The sequence below is a fragment of the Lampris incognitus genome, chromosome 14 (genome assembly GCF_029633865.1).
Source record: "Lampris incognitus isolate fLamInc1 chromosome 14, fLamInc1.hap2, whole genome shotgun sequence".
In the NCBI taxonomy this organism is placed as follows: Eukaryota; Metazoa; Chordata; class Actinopteri; order Lampriformes; family Lampridae; genus Lampris; species Lampris incognitus.
Window position 1 is genome coordinate 21,827,773 of NC_079224.1, and position 20,490 is coordinate 21,848,262.

The 20,490-nt window shown below is 43.1% G+C and overlaps 2 protein-coding genes across 4 annotated transcripts in view; both read right to left on the minus strand.

The window, feature by feature from the left end:
- The window catches only part of scp2a (sterol carrier protein 2a), a 34,684-nt gene extending 25,092 nt beyond the window's left edge, over positions 1-9,592 (minus strand). The window contains exons 1-10 of the mRNA XM_056292995.1: positions 9,438-9,592; positions 8,685-8,742; positions 8,471-8,542; positions 7,408-7,539; positions 6,029-6,093; positions 5,774-5,900; positions 5,499-5,562; positions 5,216-5,302; positions 4,098-4,248; positions 497-644 (exon numbers count right to left, since the gene is read on the minus strand). Of these exons, the coding sequence (XP_056148970.1) occupies positions 497-644; positions 4,098-4,248; positions 5,216-5,302; positions 5,499-5,562; positions 5,774-5,900; positions 6,029-6,093; positions 7,408-7,539; positions 8,471-8,542; positions 8,685-8,742; positions 9,438-9,491 (958 nt within the window). The 5' untranslated portion in view covers positions 9,492-9,592. The remainder of the gene's footprint in view (positions 1-496; positions 645-4,097; positions 4,249-5,215; positions 5,303-5,498; positions 5,563-5,773; positions 5,901-6,028; positions 6,094-7,407; positions 7,540-8,470; positions 8,543-8,684; positions 8,743-9,437) is intronic.
- A 2,083-nt stretch (positions 9,593-11,675) lies between these two features.
- czib (CXXC motif containing zinc binding protein) lies at positions 11,676-20,146 on the minus strand. 3 transcript variants are annotated; one of them, XM_056293374.1, is made up of 8 exons: positions 20,118-20,146; positions 19,943-20,026; positions 14,546-14,602; positions 14,262-14,343; positions 14,114-14,145; positions 13,523-13,600; positions 12,601-12,666; positions 11,677-12,227 (listed from the first exon to the last, which is right to left on the minus strand). In XM_056293374.1, the coding sequence occupies exons 1-8, from the start codon at positions 20,121-20,123 to the stop codon at positions 12,150-12,152; spliced, it is 483 nt and encodes a 160-aa protein (XP_056149349.1). In that variant the 5' UTR covers positions 20,124-20,146; the 3' UTR covers positions 11,677-12,149. The 3 variants fall into 3 exon arrangements, with proteins under 3 accessions (XP_056149350.1, XP_056149349.1, XP_056149351.1); XM_056293375.1 differs by lacking the exons at positions 19,943-20,026; positions 20,118-20,146 and adding an exon at positions 19,504-19,567 and having other exon boundaries at positions 11,676-12,227; XM_056293376.1 differs by lacking the exons at positions 11,677-12,227; positions 12,601-12,666 and adding an exon at positions 12,697-13,097.
- Between the last annotated feature and the right edge of the window lie 344 nt (positions 20,147-20,490).

Consider the following 20,490-nt stretch of genomic DNA (forward strand, 5'->3'; position numbering starts at 1 on the left):
TCTGACCTCTGGCATCAACAAGGCATTTTCGCCCACAGAACTGCCGCTCACTGGATATTTTCTCTTTTTCGGACCATTCTCTGTAAACCCTAGAGATGGTTGTGCGTGAAAATCCCAGTAGATCAGCAGTTTCTGAAATACTCAGACCAGCCCGTCTGGCACCAACAACCATGCCACGTTCAAAGTCACTTAAATCACCTTTCTTCCCCATTCTGATGCTCGGTTTGAACTGCAGCAGATCGTCTTGACCATGTCTACATGCCTAAATGCATTGAGTTGCTGCCATGTGATTGGCTGATTAGAAATTTGCGTTAACGAGCAGTTGGACAGGTGTGCCTAATAAAGTGGCCGGTGAGTGTATATCGACATCCATTTTCATGCTTCTTCTCTTAAAAGTAATTTAGAGGTTAAAAAATATATATTTAGAAGTGAAAAACGTAGCAACTAACGTCATCCAAGCCAGAGCTCAAAGCGATTTCATAGATGTAGTACTTACCCTCTGGACACAGTCCCAGGGCCTCATATGTAATGAGCTCGTTGGCCGAAAAGCAGTCATGCAGTTCAACCACGTCAACATCACTGGGCTTCAGGCCCGCTGCCTCAAAACACTTTTTGGCTGCGATTCGGGACATGTCGTATCCCACCTGGGGGAGGGAAACAAATAGCACAGGATTTAACCAGACTTTTTTTTTTATATGGTAAGTCACATTTTACCTCAGATGTGCTCTGTGCAAATGCAGAGCAAAATCCATGGATTAAGTTTACCATAAATGCTTATGATTGCTGGGAGGGGTTTAAGTACAGGTGATCACTTGCAATATCTCCTGTGATATCAACTTATGATAAATTAATGATACAACCAAACTTAATCCTGACATCTATGTACCACATTGGTTTAAATCAACTAATCCTCCAGAATTGCATAAATAGTAACAAACATGGTGAACTACACCCCTTACAGTGGGTATAAAAAGACTACACAACTACTACCTTCGGCTGCTCTCATTATGGGTCGCCACAGCGGGATATCTGTTTCCATCTCTTCCTGTCCTCTGCATCTTCCGGTCACACCAGCCACCTGTATGTCCTCCCTCACCACATCAATAAACCTCCTCTTTGGCCTTCCTCTTTTCCTCTTCCCTGGCAGCTCCAAATTCAGCATCCTTCTCCCAATATACCCAGCATCTCTCCTCCGTGTCCAAACCATCTCAATCTTGCCTCTCATGATTTGTCTCCAAACTGTCCAGCGCAATAGCCTCTACACTCCATACCGCCCTCACCCACCTGGAGAAAAGGAACTCCTATGTGAGAATGCTGTTTGTAGACTATAGCTTGGCATTCAACACCTTAGTCCCCTCCAGACTCTATACCAAGGACTCAACCCTAGCCTATGCAGCTGGATCCTGAACTTCCTGACTTCCTGTCGAGCCGACGCCAGGTGGCAAGGATGGGCTCCAACATCTCTGCCCCTCTGACCCTCAACACAAGAGCCCCCCAGGGCTGCGTCCTGAGTCCCGTCCTCTACTCCCTGTACACTCATAACCGTGTGGTCACACAAAGCTCCAACTTGGTGATAACGTTTGCTGACGACACAACGTTGGTGGGCCTGATCACTGACGATGATGAGATGATGAGAAAGTGATGCTAGGAGATTAACCTCTCTCTCAACATCGACAAAACCAAGGAGCTGATTGTGGACCACAGGAAGAGAGGGGGGAGCCTGGACCCCATCACCATCAATGGGACTGCTGTAAAGAGGGTCAAGAGCTTCAAGTTCTTCAGTGTCCACATTACCCAGGACCTCACCTGGGATGAACAAACCAGCCATGTGGTGAAAAAGGCACAGCAACGCCTCTTTCACCACAGGCGACTGAAGAAGTTCGGCAATGGGCCCAGGATTCTACGGCCCTTCTACAGAGGCACAACCGAGAGCATCCTGACTGGATGCATCACCGCCTGGCATGGGAACTGTACTGCTCACAACCGCAAAACACTGCAGGGGGTTGTGCGGATAGCCTCGGACACCAGTTGATGTGAGTTTCCCTCCATCCAGGACATATACAATGGACGCTGTGTCACCAAAGCCCATAGGGTTATCAAAGACCCCAGCCACCCCAACGATGGACTGTTCCAGCTGCTACCATCAGGCAAGCAATACCACAGCCTCAAAGGCCAGACCAGTAGGCTCCAGAACAGCTTTTTCCACCAAACAACCAAGCTTTTGAACAAAGAACATTAAAAGATACTAAGCCTGGTGCCGGACTGATGGTGCTGACCTATGATCTTCAACTGATCATCGGTTCACACACACACACACACACACACACACACACACACACACACACACACACACACACACGCACAGAAGTAGCTTGGCGTGCACAGAAACACACGGGTATGCGGACAACTGCACACACATATGCACATTTCTTGGGGCTGGGCCTGCACACACGCACAGCACCTTGCATGCATCGCGCACTATTTATTGATATTGCTCCTTTTTTTTCCATTTTGTTGTTGTTTGATTGCTGTTTTTGCTCCGGTGTTGAGGAGCCGAGACTCGAGAATTTTACTGTCTTATACTTTTATAATGAGACATAACAAATAAAGAATCTTGAATCTTGAGCTGTCCCTCTAATATACTCATTCTTAATCCTGCCCTTCTTCGTCACTCCCAATGAAAATCTTAACATCTTCAATTCTGTCACCTCCAGCTCCACCTCCTGTCTTTTCGTCAGTGCCACCGTCTCCAAACCATACAATATAGCTGGTCTCACAATCATCTCGTAAATCTTCCCTGTAACTCTTGCTGGTACCCTTCTGTTGCAAATCACTCCTGACACTCTCCTCCACCCACGTCACCTTGCCTGCACTCTCTTCTTCACCTCTCTTCCGCACTCCCCATTACTTTGAACAGTTGACCCCAAATATTTAAACTCATCCCCCTTCATTACCTCTACCCCTTGCATCCTCACCATTCCGCTGTCCTCCCTCTCATTCACGCATAGGTATTCCATCTCGCTCCTACTGACATTCATTCCTCTTCTCTCCAGTGCATACCTCCGCCTCTCCAGGCTCTGCTCAACTTGCACCCTACTCTCACTACAGATCACAATGTCATCGGCAAACATCATAGTCCACGGAGACTCCTGCCTGATCTCGTCCGTCAACCTGTCCATCACCATTGCAAACAAGAAAGGGCTCAGAGCCGATCCTTGATGTAATCCCACCTCCAGTTTGAATCCATCTGTCATTCCAACTGCACACCTCCCCACTGTCACACTTCCCTCATACATACCCTGCACCACTCCTACATACTTCTCTGCAACTCCCGACTTCCTCATACAATACCACACCTCCTCTCTCCGCACCCTGTCATATGCTTTCTCTAAATCAACAAAGACACAATTTAACTCCTTCTGGCCTTCTTTAAACTTCTCCATCAACATTATCAAAGCAAACATTGCATCTGTAGTGCTCTTTTGTGGCATGAAACCATATGATGGCATGATTGCTGCTCGCTAATCATCACCTCTCCTCTTAACCTAGCTTCCACTGCTCTTTCCCGTATCTTCATGCTGTGGCTGATCAACTTTACACCTCTGCAGTTGCTACAGTTCTGCACATCACCCCTATTCTTGAAAATCGGTACCAGTATGCTTCTTCTCCACTCCTCAGATATCCTCTCACTTTCCAAAATTGTGTTAAAACAGTCTAGTTAAAACCCCCACTGCTATCTCTCCTCAACATCTCCATGCCTCCACAGATAGTATGTCATCTGGACCAACTGCCTTTCCACTCTTCATCCTCTTCATGGCTGCCCTCACTTCCTCTACATGCTCATGTACTTCATGAAGATTATTGTTCTCATTTAACAAAACACCCAGATCTCTCATGCTAGTGTTGACTACAGATTTTATTTTGCGGCATTTATCAAAAACTCCATTTATTTATGCCATTGAGACAGAGCCAAAAGGCCCTATTTATGGAGCTAAATTTCGGCTTGGCTAACAAAAAAGAAAAAGAAAAGTCACCTCCAAACCACACTATATAGTGAAGGGCTGAGAAGAGCTGTAGGTGAGTGGGCAATGCCTCACCATCTTCATGCAGCTGTTCTCGTCAAATGTAGAGGCGAGGTCCGTTACCATCTCCTGAGCCAGGATCTCCACTGCCTGACTCTCTAGACCATGGCTCCTGACAAAAGCCTCGCTGGCTAGGACAGCAGCTCCAGCCCCATCTGATGTAGGGCTGACAAGAGGGGAAGCAGCAGAATAATGATTTTGTTAGACTTTTTACAACTTGGGAAACTGACAATGGTAGAAGTTTTAAAGAGACAATTCACCGCAAAATCAAAAACACATGTTATTCCTATTACCTGTAGTGCTATTTATGCATCTAGATTGTTTTGGTGTGAGTTGCCTTGGTGTGAGTTTCTGGGTTTTGGAGATATCGGCCGTAGAGATGTCTGCCCCCTCTCGAATATAATAGCCCTAGATGGCACTCAGATTGTGTTGCTCAAAGTGTCAAAAAATACATTTGAAAAACTCAACTGCAATGTCTCGTTCCAGAAATCATGACCCGATTACTTAAGATAATCCACAGACTTTGTTGTGAGCAGTTTCATGTAGGTGTAGTTCAGTCTAAGAAAATAGTTCCTACATGAAACTGTTCACAACAAGGTAAATGGTAAATGGACTGCATCTATATAGTGCTTTTCTAGTCTACCGACCACTCAAAGCACTTTAAAGTGTATGCCTCACATTCACCCATTCACACACACATTCATACATTTATGGTGGAGGCTGCCATACAAGGTGCCAACCTGCTCATCAGGAGCAGTTAAGGGTTCAGTGTCTTGCTCAAGGACACTTCGACATGCTCTCTCTGCAGGAGCCAGGGATCAAATCAGTAACCTTCCGATTACTAGACGACCCACTGTACCTCCTGAGCCATGTCTGGATCATCTTGACTTTCCGGGTCATGATTTCTGGAAAGATTCATTGCTGTTGAGTTTTCAAAAAAAAAAATTTTTGGCGCAACACAAGCCAAATGCCATCCAGTTCCATTGTATTCGAGAGAAGGCAGACATCTCTATGGCTGATATCTCCAAAACTCGGCAACTCACACCAAAACAATCTAGTTGCAAAAATAGCACTACAGGTAAGAGGAAAAACATGTATTTTTGATTTTGGAATGAACTGTCCCTGTCTCTTACCAACACTGCAGCAAAGTGAGGAACTCAAACACTTTCCTAGAGTTAATGACTTGTTCCAAACTGTACTCCTCCTGGAACTGTGAGTACCTGCATGTCAGGATCATATACATGCACGCGCGCGCACGCACACACACGCATGCACACACACACACACACACACACACAAACCACTTATCCCAATTCAAGAACATCTAGCTACAATACTATCTACTATTACAAGTTATAATAACGTTTTAAAAATAATTAATTAATAATCTGTGATGAAGACCTAACTGTGTCTTACGGGTTGTTGGTGGAATGTTTGTGGTTCTTCCATGCAATTTTGGCAAAGTGCTCTGGTTTAGTGCCTGAAAGATGTAAGGACATTAACACAAACCTTTTATCAGCTATGTTAAGATAAAACAAAGAACACTTTTTTTTGGGGGGGGGGATCCCTAACACTCCCAATTATCACTTGTACTCAAAGCAAGTCACAACCAAACTTACTATATCTGACCTCATATGTTGCTGTCTTATATCAACTCATCCCAACTGGGGCACAGTTAAAACAGCATTTACCGTACTTCTCCATGTGCTCCCTGCCAGCGTTCCCAAACATCTGTGGTGCTGCCGGGGCTGCAACCATCCCATAGCGATTTATCATCACCTCCATGTGCTTGTCCATAGGATTGGTCCTGTCCATGTACTAGCAAGCAGAGGAACCAAAAAAAGATTTAAAATTCAGGTTATCAGCATCCTTCAACTCAAAATATCACTGCACACCTCATAAAATAACAATATCAAGAGACAGAAATATAATGATCTTCTCGCTACCTTGGAGGATAAGGACCCTCTCTCCATCTTTTCAAACCCAAGGGCAAGCACACAGTCAGCCAGATCTACAACAACACATCACAGTCACAATTCATTTCATTGTCAACATAATTTTTGCACATACAAGGAAATTGACATAGTGGCCTGCCCACATGAAACATGACACTGAACTTGGCATACAATTCCAGAAAGCTTTCAAAAAGAAAAAAAAAATGTGAAAATAGCAGGCCTCTGCAATTTAGTATTTATACCTTTTCTTTTTTTTTTTAATTTTGGATTTATTTCCCCCATTTCCCCCCCCCAATTGTATCCGGCCAATTACTCCACTCCTCCAAGCCATCCCAGTCCCAGAACCTTAGAAATGGCTTTGTAACCCTTTCCAGACTGATATATCTCAACAACTTTTTTCCCTTATCTCTTCCAGATTATTTTTTTTGTTGTTGGCAGCGGCATATAGTGTGCTGCTTGTTGAGACCTTGGAGCCTACTTCACATTGATGATAAAGTTCTATATAAGTCATGTTTAGATTCAATAAGATTGGCAGTAATCAAGCCTGGGTGTGTCTGCTCTGATAACTGAATCCAATTATCAATTAAATTTGGTTAATTGATTGATTGAGTAACTAAGGGGGCAAATACTTTTTCACACAGGTTCAGTTGGTGTCGGATAACTTTACTTAAACAAATAAAATCATCATTTAAATAAAATGATTGAAAAACTGCATTTTCTGTTTACTCGTGTTCTCTTTGCCTTATATTTCATTTTGTATGGAGATTGAAACATATATGTGTGTATATATGTGACAAATAGGAAATTAGGAAGGAGACAAAATTGTTCACAGCACTGTATATTGAAAACTTTACCAGTTATTTAAGTGTAGATTCTTGCAACTATATTTGAATCTTTGTAACAAAAACCATGTTGTCTTGGAGTTGAAAACAACTGGCCGGAACATTCCATCCAACATACTACCTTTCAAAATCCAGCTGTACATGATACAAACCATCTCAACTTCATACTATCTCTGCTTTTGAAGGTCAGCTGTACGGATAATCACAGAAATTAAAAATTTTTGTTCTCCAGAAATGACCAAATGGCTTCGAGACTGCTCTCAGACACTATAGAATAACATGTTCTCTTTTTTAAACTCTGAGATTGATAGCATGCCACTGTCCTTGAAATGACAACATGGATTTTGATTATACTCTATATCAGCCATGACTGACAACTGGACACAGCTAAACAAAAGGGTGATTTGCCAATTTCCCCTCGGACATGAATAAAGTATTCTGATTCTGATTACTTTCACAGCCTGTTTATTATTCAGAATTGGATGTGGAGGCTGTACTTCAACAGCACAACACTCCCACCTAACCTACCTCCCTGGATCAGCTGGCGAGCCATGAAGAGAGCAGTAGAACCTGTGGAACAGTTGTTGTTAACATTCATGATGGGGATCCCAGACAAGCCCAAGCTATGGTAGATGGCCCTCTGGCCACAGGTGGAGTCTCCTAAAAAATATGACCGAGAGTGATGGTGTAAGTCACAAGTTTCATCATTATATAATATTATATCAATTCTTCGAACAATGATATGATATTTAATGATATCACAAAGTTTGCCACGATATGATTTCGATTCGATTCAGGAGCCTGTGATCAGTGGTTTGAGATATTGAGCTTTAAAATGTTCACATCCTAGGCGTATCTTAAAGATAAAGATATGGATCGATGTTTTCACTTTGCATCGTTGATACTGAATTGTTGATCATTGAATCGATACATCGATCCAGATTGATGGATCGTTACACCCCTAAGTCAGACCATCAGCCATTTTTCTGAAACTCAGTGTAAAGATAGATATAACCTGAAGGTAACCTGTAGGATAGGTAGTGTATAGATAGATACAGGTTTATGGATGTGGTGAGAGAGGACATGGAGGTAGCTGGTGTGACAGAGGAAGATGCAGAGGACAGGAAGAAATTGAAACGGATGATCCACTGTGGAGACCCCTAAAGGGAGTAGCCGAAAGTAGTAGTAGTAATATTCAGTGTACAGATAAATAGACACAGAAAAACCGAGAGAGGGATAACAGAATACTTTATAAATCACATAAAAGCTTGCCGTTTTCAAAACTAAATACACCTGAAAATTTGCTACAGAGTGAGTGTAGACAGTGGAATGTCAGTCTCAAAAAGTTACACAGATTTTCGGGTGCAGCTCTCCAATTTGACTTGATCCATGCTGATATATAAGCATATGTTTGAGCAGAATATGGATAGAATTGGAAGAAAACAGTGGTAGCATATCAAAGGAAATGTCAGTATCATAGCAGCCAGTACTTTAATGGACAACATGTGGCATGTTAAAGCTTTTGAAAAACCAATCAATGTATTAGAATTAAAATGAACAAAATGTATTGCAGTCAACCATAAGCTCTTACCATACACATAACCCACACAGGCTTGCTCAATAGCAGAGTATGGGATTCCTGCATCTGCTAAGGCCTTTTGACCTGAATATGAAAAGAGGCATAATTGGGTGCAGGAAGACAACACAAGGTATTTCACATGCTAGTCTGTTAGAATGATGAAAAAAACATGACTACACAATGTCGATAACCTTTGAAGATGTAGGTGACTAAAATCATTGCGCACCTGCTTCTTTGGCCATATCAGGATAGTCAAAGTCCTCACGGGCCCCAGGCTTCTCAAACTGCAAGCCAAGTACATATTAGCAGTGGGAAGAGTAAATAAGTGAATTCTAATGCTGCTTTTTTAAGCAACTAGAAAAGTACATTTGCATTGAACAATATAATGAGTCTTTTCAACAACAACCACACAGACAGAACTACAGAAATTACTTGTCTGTACCCTTGTACATCAAGTCTTTGCTATCAGTGTCAAATCATGACGACCCTTAGCACAGTAAAAGCCATGAAGTACCCTCCAAGTAAAGCAAACTCATACTATAATGTCATTACAAGAGCTATAACAGGCAAGAAGAAAAACGGATTACAGCAAAACGCTATGTCCCTTTCAAAGTTAATGGAACAAAAAAATGTTGGGTGGTTCTTTAAAAGCAAGATGGTTTTCAATAACAACTCAAACTATTTGGGGACACCAGCTGTGCTATCAACTTTTAAAAAAACGCAGCTGTGAGTTTGATTGAATTGACTTTAATCGCTGAAAATATTACTGCCGAGAACAAAAATCAAGGAAATTTTAAAAGAAGCAATTATGGAAAGTTTGGGGAGTTGGAACAGATTGCGCAATGCGAGAGCAAGCGGGGCTGTCGTGCGCAGCTAACTAACGTGCACAACTAAGTTGGCTAAATTTGCTAGCAAGAGACCTCGGACCTTCTAGCGCAACATGTCTTCTGAGGTACTAGATGTATGTTTCTAAATTCACCTTCGTCATTCCCACGCCCACGACAAATACTCTGTTCTTCCCTCGAGGTGCCATGGTCGGTCCTCTCCGGCTGTCTCCCCAGAAGCAGGCACAGTGAGGCTAGCGGGTCCTTTAAACCCAGCGAGCTCACCTTTGCTCACCCATATATCCCACAATGCAGTTCTCTGTGACTCCAGTTATGTAAACACCTGGAGGAGCTGGATTAATAAACACATTTTCCACTGCAAACTTGTGCTAGACATTTATTTCGGGGATTTGCATATACAACCTCGCCACATTTTACTCCTTTTCTTTAACGGCACTTCATATAACTACGGAAACTGAGCCAGGACAAACATTGTATGTACAACGCAGCTTTGTAACAGTTGGGTTTTTGATAAAAATGTAGTCTGATAAATCAGAAATGACTTTTTGACATTAAATAGACATATTAGTAAAAAAATGAAATCATATATCTTATTTCTTATTATATATCTGCAACTAGTCAAGATTACATTATGAGTGTGTCATCTTGCCATTATAACTGATATCTATTACCTCAAGTGATTATATGTTAAAACGGTTTTCCATGATATACAGTGCATCCGGAAAGTATTCACACCCATCACTTTCCCCACATTTTGTTATGTTACAGCCTTATTCCAAAATGGATTACATTCCTTTTTTTTCTCATCAATCCACATACAATACCTGATCATGACAAAGCAAAAAAGGTTTCGTAGAAATTTTTGCAAATTTATTAAAAATAAAAAACGGAAATATTGCATGTACATAAGTATCCACACCCTTTACTCAGTACTTGGTTGAGGCACCCTTGGCAGCGATTACAGCCTCAAGTCTTCTTGGGTATGAAGCTACAATCTTGGCACACCTATATTTGGGGTATTTCTCCCATTCTTCTCTGCAGATCCTCTCGAGCTCTGTAAGGTTAGATGGGGAGCGTCACTGCACAGCTATTTTTAGGTCTTTCCAGAGATGTTCAATGGGGTTCAAGTCTGGGCTCTGGCTGGGCCACTAAAGGACATTCACAGACTTGTCCCGAAGCCACTCCTTCGTTGTCTTGGCTGTGTGCTTAGGGTTGTTGTCGCGTTGAAAGTTAAACCTTAGCCCCAGTCTGAGGTCCTGAGCGCTCTGGAGCAGGTTTACATGAAGAATCTCTCTGTACTTTGCTCCATTCATCTTTCCCTCGATCCTGACTAGTCTCCCAGTTCCTGCCGCTGAAGAACATCCCCACAGCATGATGCTGCCACCACCATGCTTCACTGTAGGGATGGTATTAGCAAGGTGATGAGAGGTGCCTGGTTTCCTCCAGACGTGACGTTTGGCATTCAGGCCAAAGAGTTCAATCTTGGTTTCATCAGACCAGAGAATCTTGTTTCTCATGGTCTGGGAGTCCTTTAGGTGCTTTCTGGCAAACTCCAAGCAGGCTGTCATGTGCCTTTTACTGAGCAGAGGCTTCTATCTGACCACTCTACCATAAAGGCCTGATTGGTGGAGTGCTGCAGAGATGGTTGTCCTTCTGGAAGGTTCTCCCATCTCCACAGAGGAACGCTGGAGCTCTGTCAGAGTGACCATCAGGTTCTTGGTCACCTCCCTGAACAAGGCCCTTCTCCCCCGATTGCTCAGTTTGGCTGGGCGGCCAGCTCTAGGAAGAGTCCTGGTAGATCCAAACTTCTTCCATTTACGAATGATGGGGACCACTGTGCTCTTCAGGACCTTCAAAGCTGTAGAAATTTTTTTGTACCCTTCCCCAGATCTGTGCCTCGATACCATCCTGTCTCGGAGGTCCACAGGCAATTCTTTTGACTTCATGGCTTGGTTTCTCCTCTGACATGCACTGTCAACAGTGGGACCTTATATAGACAGGTGTGTGCCTTTCCAAATCATGTCCGATCAATTGAATTTACTACAGGTGGACTCCAATCAAGATGTAGAAACATCTCAAGGATGATCAGTGGAAACAGGATGAACCTGAGCTCAATTTTGAGTGTCATAGCAAAGGGTGTGAATACTTATGTACATGCAATATTTCAGTTTTTTATTTTTAATAAATTTGCAAAAATTTCTACAAAATCTTTTTCACTTTGTCATTATGGGGTATTGTGTGTAGATTGATGAGAAAAAAAAAAGGAATTTAATCCATTTTGGAATAAGGCTGTAACATAACAAGATGTGGGGATAGTGAAGAGGTGTGAATACTTTCCGGATGCACTGTACGTAATCAGTAGACCCAAAACCATATGATACAAACACAGTAAACAGGAATATGTTTTTATTCTTGGTTTGCTATCTTCAACACATTAACTTCCTGTTTAAGATGAGAGTATTCCAAAAAACTTATCGGTGTAAATTCTTTATTTACAAAACAGACTCTTACTTTTCAAAATATCAGAAGATACTTCTTTTTTTTTAACTTTTTTCCATTGAGTCAAAGAGGCCTAAGTCCTTTAATACTCTACAGAACATCTTCAACTAGGGTAAATTTTCTCAATGTTCAACTTTATTGAGGAAGTGAAAAAGTCCAGTCCATCTAATGTATTCAATCCAAGATATTTGTACAGACATCCCAACTTGATCAGCCACACCACTTCATGCTCATCATAAACCGCTTTGCCTCAGCACTTGAAGTGTATTTATTACCAGGCCACATGCCCTTGGATATTTGGCTGCAGTATTATTCAGCCCATCACTTGGGCTTGTCATGGGAGGACATCAACACTTGATGAATTGGTGTGTGACCTCATATATGCCCACCGACTCACTCACTTTCTCGTCGTAGTCTGTCCAGTCCTAAAATTTCCAGAAGGAAGCAATGAGAGACCCCCTTGTGCCTACTATATCAGTGACAAAAACCTGCCACATAAACACACGTCAACTAATTTAATTTTTCAAAGATTCTTTATACAACTTGTACAGTTATTCACATTCTTGCGCTTCTTCATGTTCTATGTGAAATAAGAAATGACTGCATTTCTACAGCACTTTTATAGTCTGAGGACACAGGGACTAAACTATAATACAACTAAAAGTAGGCCACATTACTTTTCTGAAATATTAAATATTTAACATCTAAACACTTAAAAATCAACCTATGAATAAGATTTCCCTAACTTCAAATCCTCCGTCAAAATGTTAAAACTATTTACACGCTAAGAAAACTCACTTTCTCTTCCAAGTTGATTTCAGGAAACTGTGTTCCTGACTCTGCTCCCTGTGCAGCAAAGCCAGCCTATGTGGATTACAAGCCATAGGGAAAAAGAAGGGCAGCAGTTTCTCAAGATATTGCCTCATGATACTGTCAAATTTACATTTTCTCATTTAGCAGACACTTTTATCCAAAGTGATTTACAGGAGAGTTTGAAGAGTTTTCTGTGGTTATGTACAGTGTAAGCATTTGTAACTGTACAACTACTTTATTCAAAGTAGTGCATATATATCTATGTATGTATACTAACTGATACCAAGCAGAATATGAAGCTTGCTGAACCACTTTAATGTTTGCACAACTTTCAACTGCAGCCAAACCTTAAAGACCTGTCTATTTGCCCGGAGGTTGAACAAAATGATACAGGGCAAATTTGAGCTTCAAACTACATAAGAAAAATATTTTTCCGTTGGATACAAGTGCTTCATTCCCATTATGAACTGCTTGGCCAATCGCTGTGAGAAATATATATAATCAATAGGGAAAAAAATGCAAAAATATATATGAATAAACCTTATGATGCTATACTCTTACTCAGAATTAGGAAAGGATTTATAACAGCCTATAACAATACAACCATGCTACTAAAGAATTATTCTCACATTATCTGGTTTCAAAAAGCAAAGGTGACATTCTACTTCCTGCTTGTTAAAAAAAACACTTCTAAAAGTGTTTTTGAATGCATAAACCCTCTTAAATCACTCAAAATGACAACACAAAGAATCTCACTGGGGATACAACTTGCAGCTATAAGTATCTTTGAAGTTGCCAAGAGCTTTGTAATTTGTAGAATTCACAACAATATATCTATGACAAAAATCTTCCAAATGGAACTTTTAATACTTCATAAACTGTTTATTAACCAAGCAATCCATCTCACCTGTGGTTGGAAGTCAACTGGCTCCAGACCTCGGCACTCAAACTGCACCATTGTCTTGAAGCGCTCACTGTCCTCTAACTTCAAGACGGTAGAGATATAGCATATTGAAAAAGATGAATTATAAATGTAATCAATCAAAAAAAGCAATCTGATTCAATGTGTTGTAATTGGTATTACATACAGGAAAATTAAGTGCAGATTTCATGAATGATAAACATCATTCTACAGCTTTTCGTGTCTTACATGTCAATTTTGAAACATAAGCAGAAAAGAAAGAAATGTCCAGATAGCTAGCCTACACGTGCCCTGATGATGACTGAATGATATCTTAGTAACATAATTCATTGTTGGGAAAGATTTAGTGCCAATTAGCTCTGAGCCAATTACTACAGTATATCGCAAAAATTAATAACTGTTTTAGTTGTGTCAAGATATTTTAAGCTGTCCCTTAGTTAAGGTATAAACTGAGCAAAATATAAGGTGCAGGTAATTTGTCATAATAATATCTCAGCCCTATTTGTGATTTATCAGGCTGCATGAAAACAAAGCTGAGGTGGCATGAGATTAAGCCTGTGAGGAATTGCTGCTTACATTGTAAGGTGTGATTGTATCTCCCAGGATGTCTGCAAAATATCAACACACAATAAAATGAAGCTTCAGATGGATTATTAAAAAAAAACTTCACTCCAAATTGCTATCAAATTTTAGATTTGTCTGTCATAACAGGAGTTGCCCATACCAATAGAATTTTCCCTGGCGCAGAGTTTACACTTCTGCACCATGCTGGCACTGCCTCGCCCTCCCTTTAGTGGTACACTCTCCTGTGAAAATGTACAACAGGATTCACAAGAATAGGTCTGTTACTAGACATCAATTGGTCAACATTCTCCAACCTCATTGATTTGATTTCAAAAGGATATTATGTGCATTATATTGTGTGTGTGTGTGTGTGTGTGTGTGTACACTTAAATAGCTTAAATTGCAAAATTGAAACCTGCACAGAAAAAAAAATCTTGCTCTTACCACAAGGGTTACATACTGCCATTTATCTGGAATCTCACCACAGTTGCCACATTTCAGCTAAATCAAGAGAAGATAAAAGTTTGCTTTGTTATTATATAAAAGCTATTCGGTTTCTGAGTGTGTGGATTAAAATGGAAGGAGGGGGGCATTCAATTATAAATAAACAAAAAGAAAATTAGGTAACCCATAATTAAAACATGGCAAACCCGTTAAAACGCAGTACATTTGGATTTCATTTGACAGTAGGGTAACAAACAGTGAAAATCCCCCAGCAATGAATGAACTGAACTGGAGACGGAGGAAGAAAAGCTATGTTTAATAACAGAGAGCTATAAGAACCATGGTCCCAATCGATACAAAGCGGAACATTACTAAATCTGTGGTGTACACTTCAGTTATCAGATGCAACCTCTGCTCAAGTGTTCAGGGACGACAGGAGAAGTTGAACAAAGTACATGAGGTGTGCTATATTTCATAATTGCATAATTTGAATTTTACATTTATTCAAGCGCTAGTTTTTTGGACTGGTTACTACCACTACTACTTTTGGCTGCGCCTGTTAGGGGTCGCCACAGCAGATCATCCGTTTCCATTTCTTCCTGTCTTCTGCATCTTCCTCTGTTAGACCAGCCACCTGCATGTCTTCCCTCACCACATCCATAAACCTCCTCTTTGGCCTTCCTCTTTTCCTCTTCCCTGGCAGCTCCATATTCAGCATCCCATATAAATATATATAACAGATCCACAGATGACGCTGTCTCCCAGGTACTGCAAACCACACTCTCTCATCTTGACAATTGGAAGGGGGGCTACGTGAGACTGCTGTTCGTTGACTATAGCTCAGCGTTCAATACCATAGTCCCCACCAGGCTGGCTGGCAAGCTGAGTGAACTGGGACTGAACACCCCCCTGTGTGCCTGGATCTTGGACTTCCTAACCGCCAGGCCCCAGGTGGTCAGGGTGGGTAGTCACACCTCCAGCTCCCTTACTCTGAATACAGGATCCCTCCAGGGCTGCGCCCTCAGCCCCCTACTGTACTCCCTGTACACACACGACTGTGTGGCCAGGTTCAGCTCCAAACTCCATCATCAAGTTTGCGGATGACAGTGGTGGTGGTTCAGATCTCCGATGACGAGAAAGCCTACCGGGAGGAAGTTGCTGCTCTATCACTCTGGTGCCAGGACAACAGTCTCCTCTTGAACGTCTCCAAACTAAGGAGATGATTGTGGACTTTAGGAGGGCACAACAACAGCAGAGGACGTACTCACCATTGAGGATTAATGGGACTACTGTGGAGAGGTTGAGCAGGTATAAATACCTGGGAGTCCACATTACAGAGGACCTCACATGGCACTCACAGACACTCTGGTGAGCAAGGCAAGGCAGCTGAGGAAATTCAAAGTCTCCCTGAAGATCCTCCCGTCCTTCTACTCTGGGGCAGTGGAGAGCATCCTGACAGGATGCATCGCTGCCTGGTTTGGAAACAGCTCCGCCCAGGACAGGAAGGCTCTGCATAGGGTAGTGCGTTCAGCTGAGCGCACTATTGGTAACTCACTCCCCACCCTGCAGGACCTATACACCAAGAGGTGCCGAACCAGAGCCTACAGGATTATGGAGGAGCCTCACCACCCCCAACAACGGACTGTTCCAGCTGCTGCGGTCAGGCAAGCGCCTCCGCAGTCATGCTGCAAATACAGAGAGACTGAGATGGAGTTTCTTTCCTAAGGCCATCAGGACTGTGAACTCTGACCTTACCGGGGCCTCCTCGCTGACCCATACTGCCCCCCTCAAGCTCAAGCAAGCACACGCGCACGCACACACACACACACACACACACACACACACACACACACACACACACACACACACACACACACACACACACTCACTCACAAACACACACACACTCACACACAAATACACACACGCACACGCACAGTAAGGTAACCGACTACACATAACTCATATTATGTACATACATACCTCATAATTCAGTACATATACTTCAGATTTCTATTTTTAAGTGCTTTTAGTGTATATATTGTGCTGTCTGTTTTCTTTTTACAGAGAGTTCTTAACTGTAAGAGAGTTCTTAACCGGTTAAGAACTCTCTTACAAAGAGTTCTTAACTGGCACTGACGAAAAGACAGGAGGCGGAGCTGGAGGTGGCAGAGTTGAAGATGCTAAGATTTTCACAGGGAATGACGAAGAAGGACAGGATTAGGAATGATTATATTAGAGGGACCGCTCAAGTTGGACGGTTTGGAGACAAAGCAAGAGAGGCAAGATTGAGATGGCTTGGACATGTGTGGAGGAGAGATGCTGGGTATATTGGGAGAAGGATGCTGAATATGGAGCTGCCAGGAAAAAGGAAAAGAGGAAGGCCAAAGAGGAGGTTTATGGATGTGGTGAGGGAGGACATGCAGGTGGCTGGTGTGACAGAGGAAAACGCAGAAGACAGGAAGAAATGGAAATGAAGGATCCGCTGTGGCGACCCCTAACAGGAGCAGCTGAAAGTAGTAGTAGTAGTAGTAGTAGTTCTTAACTGTTGATTGTAAATTGAAAATTGTATATTGCAAATTGGAATGCGTGTGTACCTGTTGTACTTTGTTGTTTGCACATTTTGGAGCTCGTACCTTTTTTCATTTCACTGCACTCGGGACTTGTACTTGTATGTACGTGACAAATAAAACTCTTGAATCTTGAATCCTTCTCCCAATATACCCAGCATCTCTCCTCCACACATGTCCAAGCCATCTCAATCTTGCCTCTCTTGCTTTGTCTCCAAACCGTCCAACTTGAGCGGTCCCTCTAATATAACTGTTCCTAATCCTGTCCTTCTTCGTCACTCCCAATGAAAATCTTAGCATCTTCAACTCTGCCACCTCCAGCCCCGCCTCCTGTCTTTTCATCAGTGCCAGTTAAGAACTCTTTGCAAACAAGAAAGGGCTCAGAGCCGATCCTTGATGTAATCCCACCTCTACCTTGAACCCATCTGTCATTCCAACTGCACACCTCACCACTGTCACACTTCCCTCATACATATCCTGCACCACTCCTACATACTTCTCTGCAACTCGTGACTTCCTCATACAATACCAAACCTCTCTTGGCACCCTGTCATATGCTTTCTCTAAATCCACAAAGACACAATTTAACTCCTTCTGGCCTTCTCTGTACTTCTCAATCAACATTCTCAAAGCAAACATCACATCTGTGGTGCTCTTTCATGGCATGAAACCATACTGCTGCTTGCTAATCGTCACCTCTCCTCTTAACCTAGCTTTCACTACTTTCCCATATCTTCATGCTGTGGCTGATCAACTTTATACCTCTGTAGTTGCTACAGTTCTGCACATAACCCCTTGTTCTTGAAAATCAGTACCAGTATGCTTCTTCTCCACTCCTCAGACATCCTCTCACTTTCCAAGATTGTGTTAAACAATCTAGTTAAAAACCCCACTGCCATCTCTCCTAAACATCTCCATGCCTCCACAGGTATGTCATCAGGACCAATTGCCTTTCCACTTGTCATCCTCTTCATAGCTGCCCTCACTTCCTCCTTGCTAATCCACTGCACTTCCTGATTCACTATCCCTACATCATCCAACCTTCTCTCTCATTTTCTTCATTCATCAGCCCCTCAAAGTACTCCTTCCACCTTCTCAGCACACTCTCCTCGCTTCTCAGCACACTCTCCTCGCTTGTCAGCACATTTCCATCTCCATCCTTGATCGCCCTAACTTGCTGCACATCCTTCGCAGCTCGGTCCCTCTGTCCAGCCAATCGGTACAAGTCCTTTTCTCCATCCTTAGTGTCTAACCTGTCATACAACTCACCATACACCTTTTGCTTTGCCTTTGCCACGTCTCTCTTTGCTTTATGCTGCGTCTCCTTGTACTCCTGTCTACTTTCTTCATCTCTCTGACTATCCCACTTCTTCTTTGCCAACCTCTTCCTCTGTATACTTTGCTGTACTTCCTCATTCCACCACCAAGTCTCCTTGTCTTCCTTTCTCTGTCCTGATGACACACCAAGTACCTTCCTAGCTGTCTCCCTCACTATTTCTGCAGTGGTTGTCCAGCCATCTGGCAACTCTTCACTACCACCAAGTGCCTGTCTTAACTCCTGCCTGAACTCCACACAACAGTCTTCCTTCTTCAACTTTCACCATTTGATTTTCGGCTCTGCCCTCACTCACTTCCTCTTCTTGGTCTCCAAAGTCGTCGTACAGACCACCATCCGATGCTGTCTAGCTACATTCTCCCCTGTCACCACCTTACAGTCCCCAATCCCCTTTAGATCGCACCCTCTACATAAGATATAGTCCACCTGTGTGCACTTTCCTCCACTCTTGTACGTCACCCTGTGTTCTTCCCTCTTCTCGAAATATGTATTCACCACAGCCATTTCCATCCTTTTCACAAAATCCACCACCATCTGTCCTTCCACATTTCTCTCCTTGACACCATACCTACCCATCACCTCCTCATCACCTCTGTTCCCTTCACCAACATATCCACTGAGGTCTGCTCTAATCACCACTCTCTCCTCCTTGGGTACCCTCTCCACCACGTCATCCAGCTCACTCCAGAATTCTTCTTTCTCTTCCATCTCACACCCAACTTGTGGGGCATATGTGCTGATGACATTCAGCAATACACCTTCGATTTCCAGCCTCATACTCATCACTCTGTCTGACACTCTCTTCACCTCCAGCACACTCTTGACATACTCTTCCTTCAGAATGACCCCTACCCCATTTCTCCTCCCATTTGCACCATGGTAGAAGAGTTTGAACCCACCTCTGATACTCCTGGCCTTACTCCCCTTCCACCTGGTCTCTTGCACACACAGTATGCCTACCTTTCTTCTTTCCATCAGATAAGCCAGCTCTCTGCCTTTACCAGTCATAGTGCCAACATTCAAATTTCCAACTCTCACCTCCACACTCCTACCTTTCCTCCTCTCTCGCTGCCTCTGGACATGCCTTCCCCGTCTCCTTCTCCCAACAGTAGCATAGTTTCCACTGGCACCCTGCTGGTACTGTTCACCAGCAGGGTGCCAGTGGAAACTTTTTGGACTGGTTAATCCAACATTAATTGTTGGAGATCGTGATTGTAGCACTGCACTCCCAGTTAGCTGGTTATCGTGTCAAAATATGTGAATTTAATTTAGACTGAAGGTTGCCTGGTATCAGACAAATTTGTCAAGTCGTTACACCCCGTTTCCATCTTCAGAAGAATCATCCAACTCGGTGGAGTGGACGGATCAAAGTTCTGGACCCAGGCAAGAATTAAGGGGGAGAGATGCAAAACGCACGCACACACACACACACACAGCGCGCGCGTGTATAAAAGAAGTGAAGTGACGTAAATCTTGACAGCTGCCCCGAACCTTTAGAAACCAGCGGAAGTCGTCGCCAACCGGTCGCACGTTTGTGACGTTCTCCAAAGTGGATTTGAACTGCAGCCCAAATTTCTGTAAATGAAGGTAAAACAACACGTGTGTTGACACGCCTTCAACCTAGCACATTTGTGTTTACATCCGAGCATACAGCGACGATACGTACCACCATCTTGGAGCGTCTCTGCTGGTAACTACGTGCTTACGTACGTCCGTACGTACGTGAGCGTTCCCTCAGTTAATTGCGCCCTCACGTGGACGACCATCTAACCATCCAATCATCCATTATCCTAACGGCTTATCCTGCTCAGGGTCGCGGGGGTGCTGGAGCCTATCCCAGCAATCATTGGGTGGCAGGCGGGGAGACACCCTGGACAGGCCTCCAGCCCATCACAGGGCCGAATCACACACATACACACACACCTAGGGACAGTTTAGTACGGCCGATTCACCTGACCTACATGTCTTTGGACTGTGGGAGGAAACCGGAGCACCTGGAGGAAACCCACGCAGACACACAGTGGCGGATCTAGAGATTT

Bases quoted from the DNA above. Each gene is read 5' to 3' on its own strand.
- czib (XM_056293374.1), bottom strand. The intron at 14,344-14,545 runs GTAAGAGCAAGA...ACATTTTCACAG, and splicing joins GGCAGTATGTAACCCTTGTG to GAGAGTGTACCACTAAAGGG. The intron at 12,228-12,600 runs GTGAGTTTTCTT...TGGAAATTTTAG, and splicing joins AAATCAACTTGGAAGAGAAA to GACTGGACAGACTACGACGA.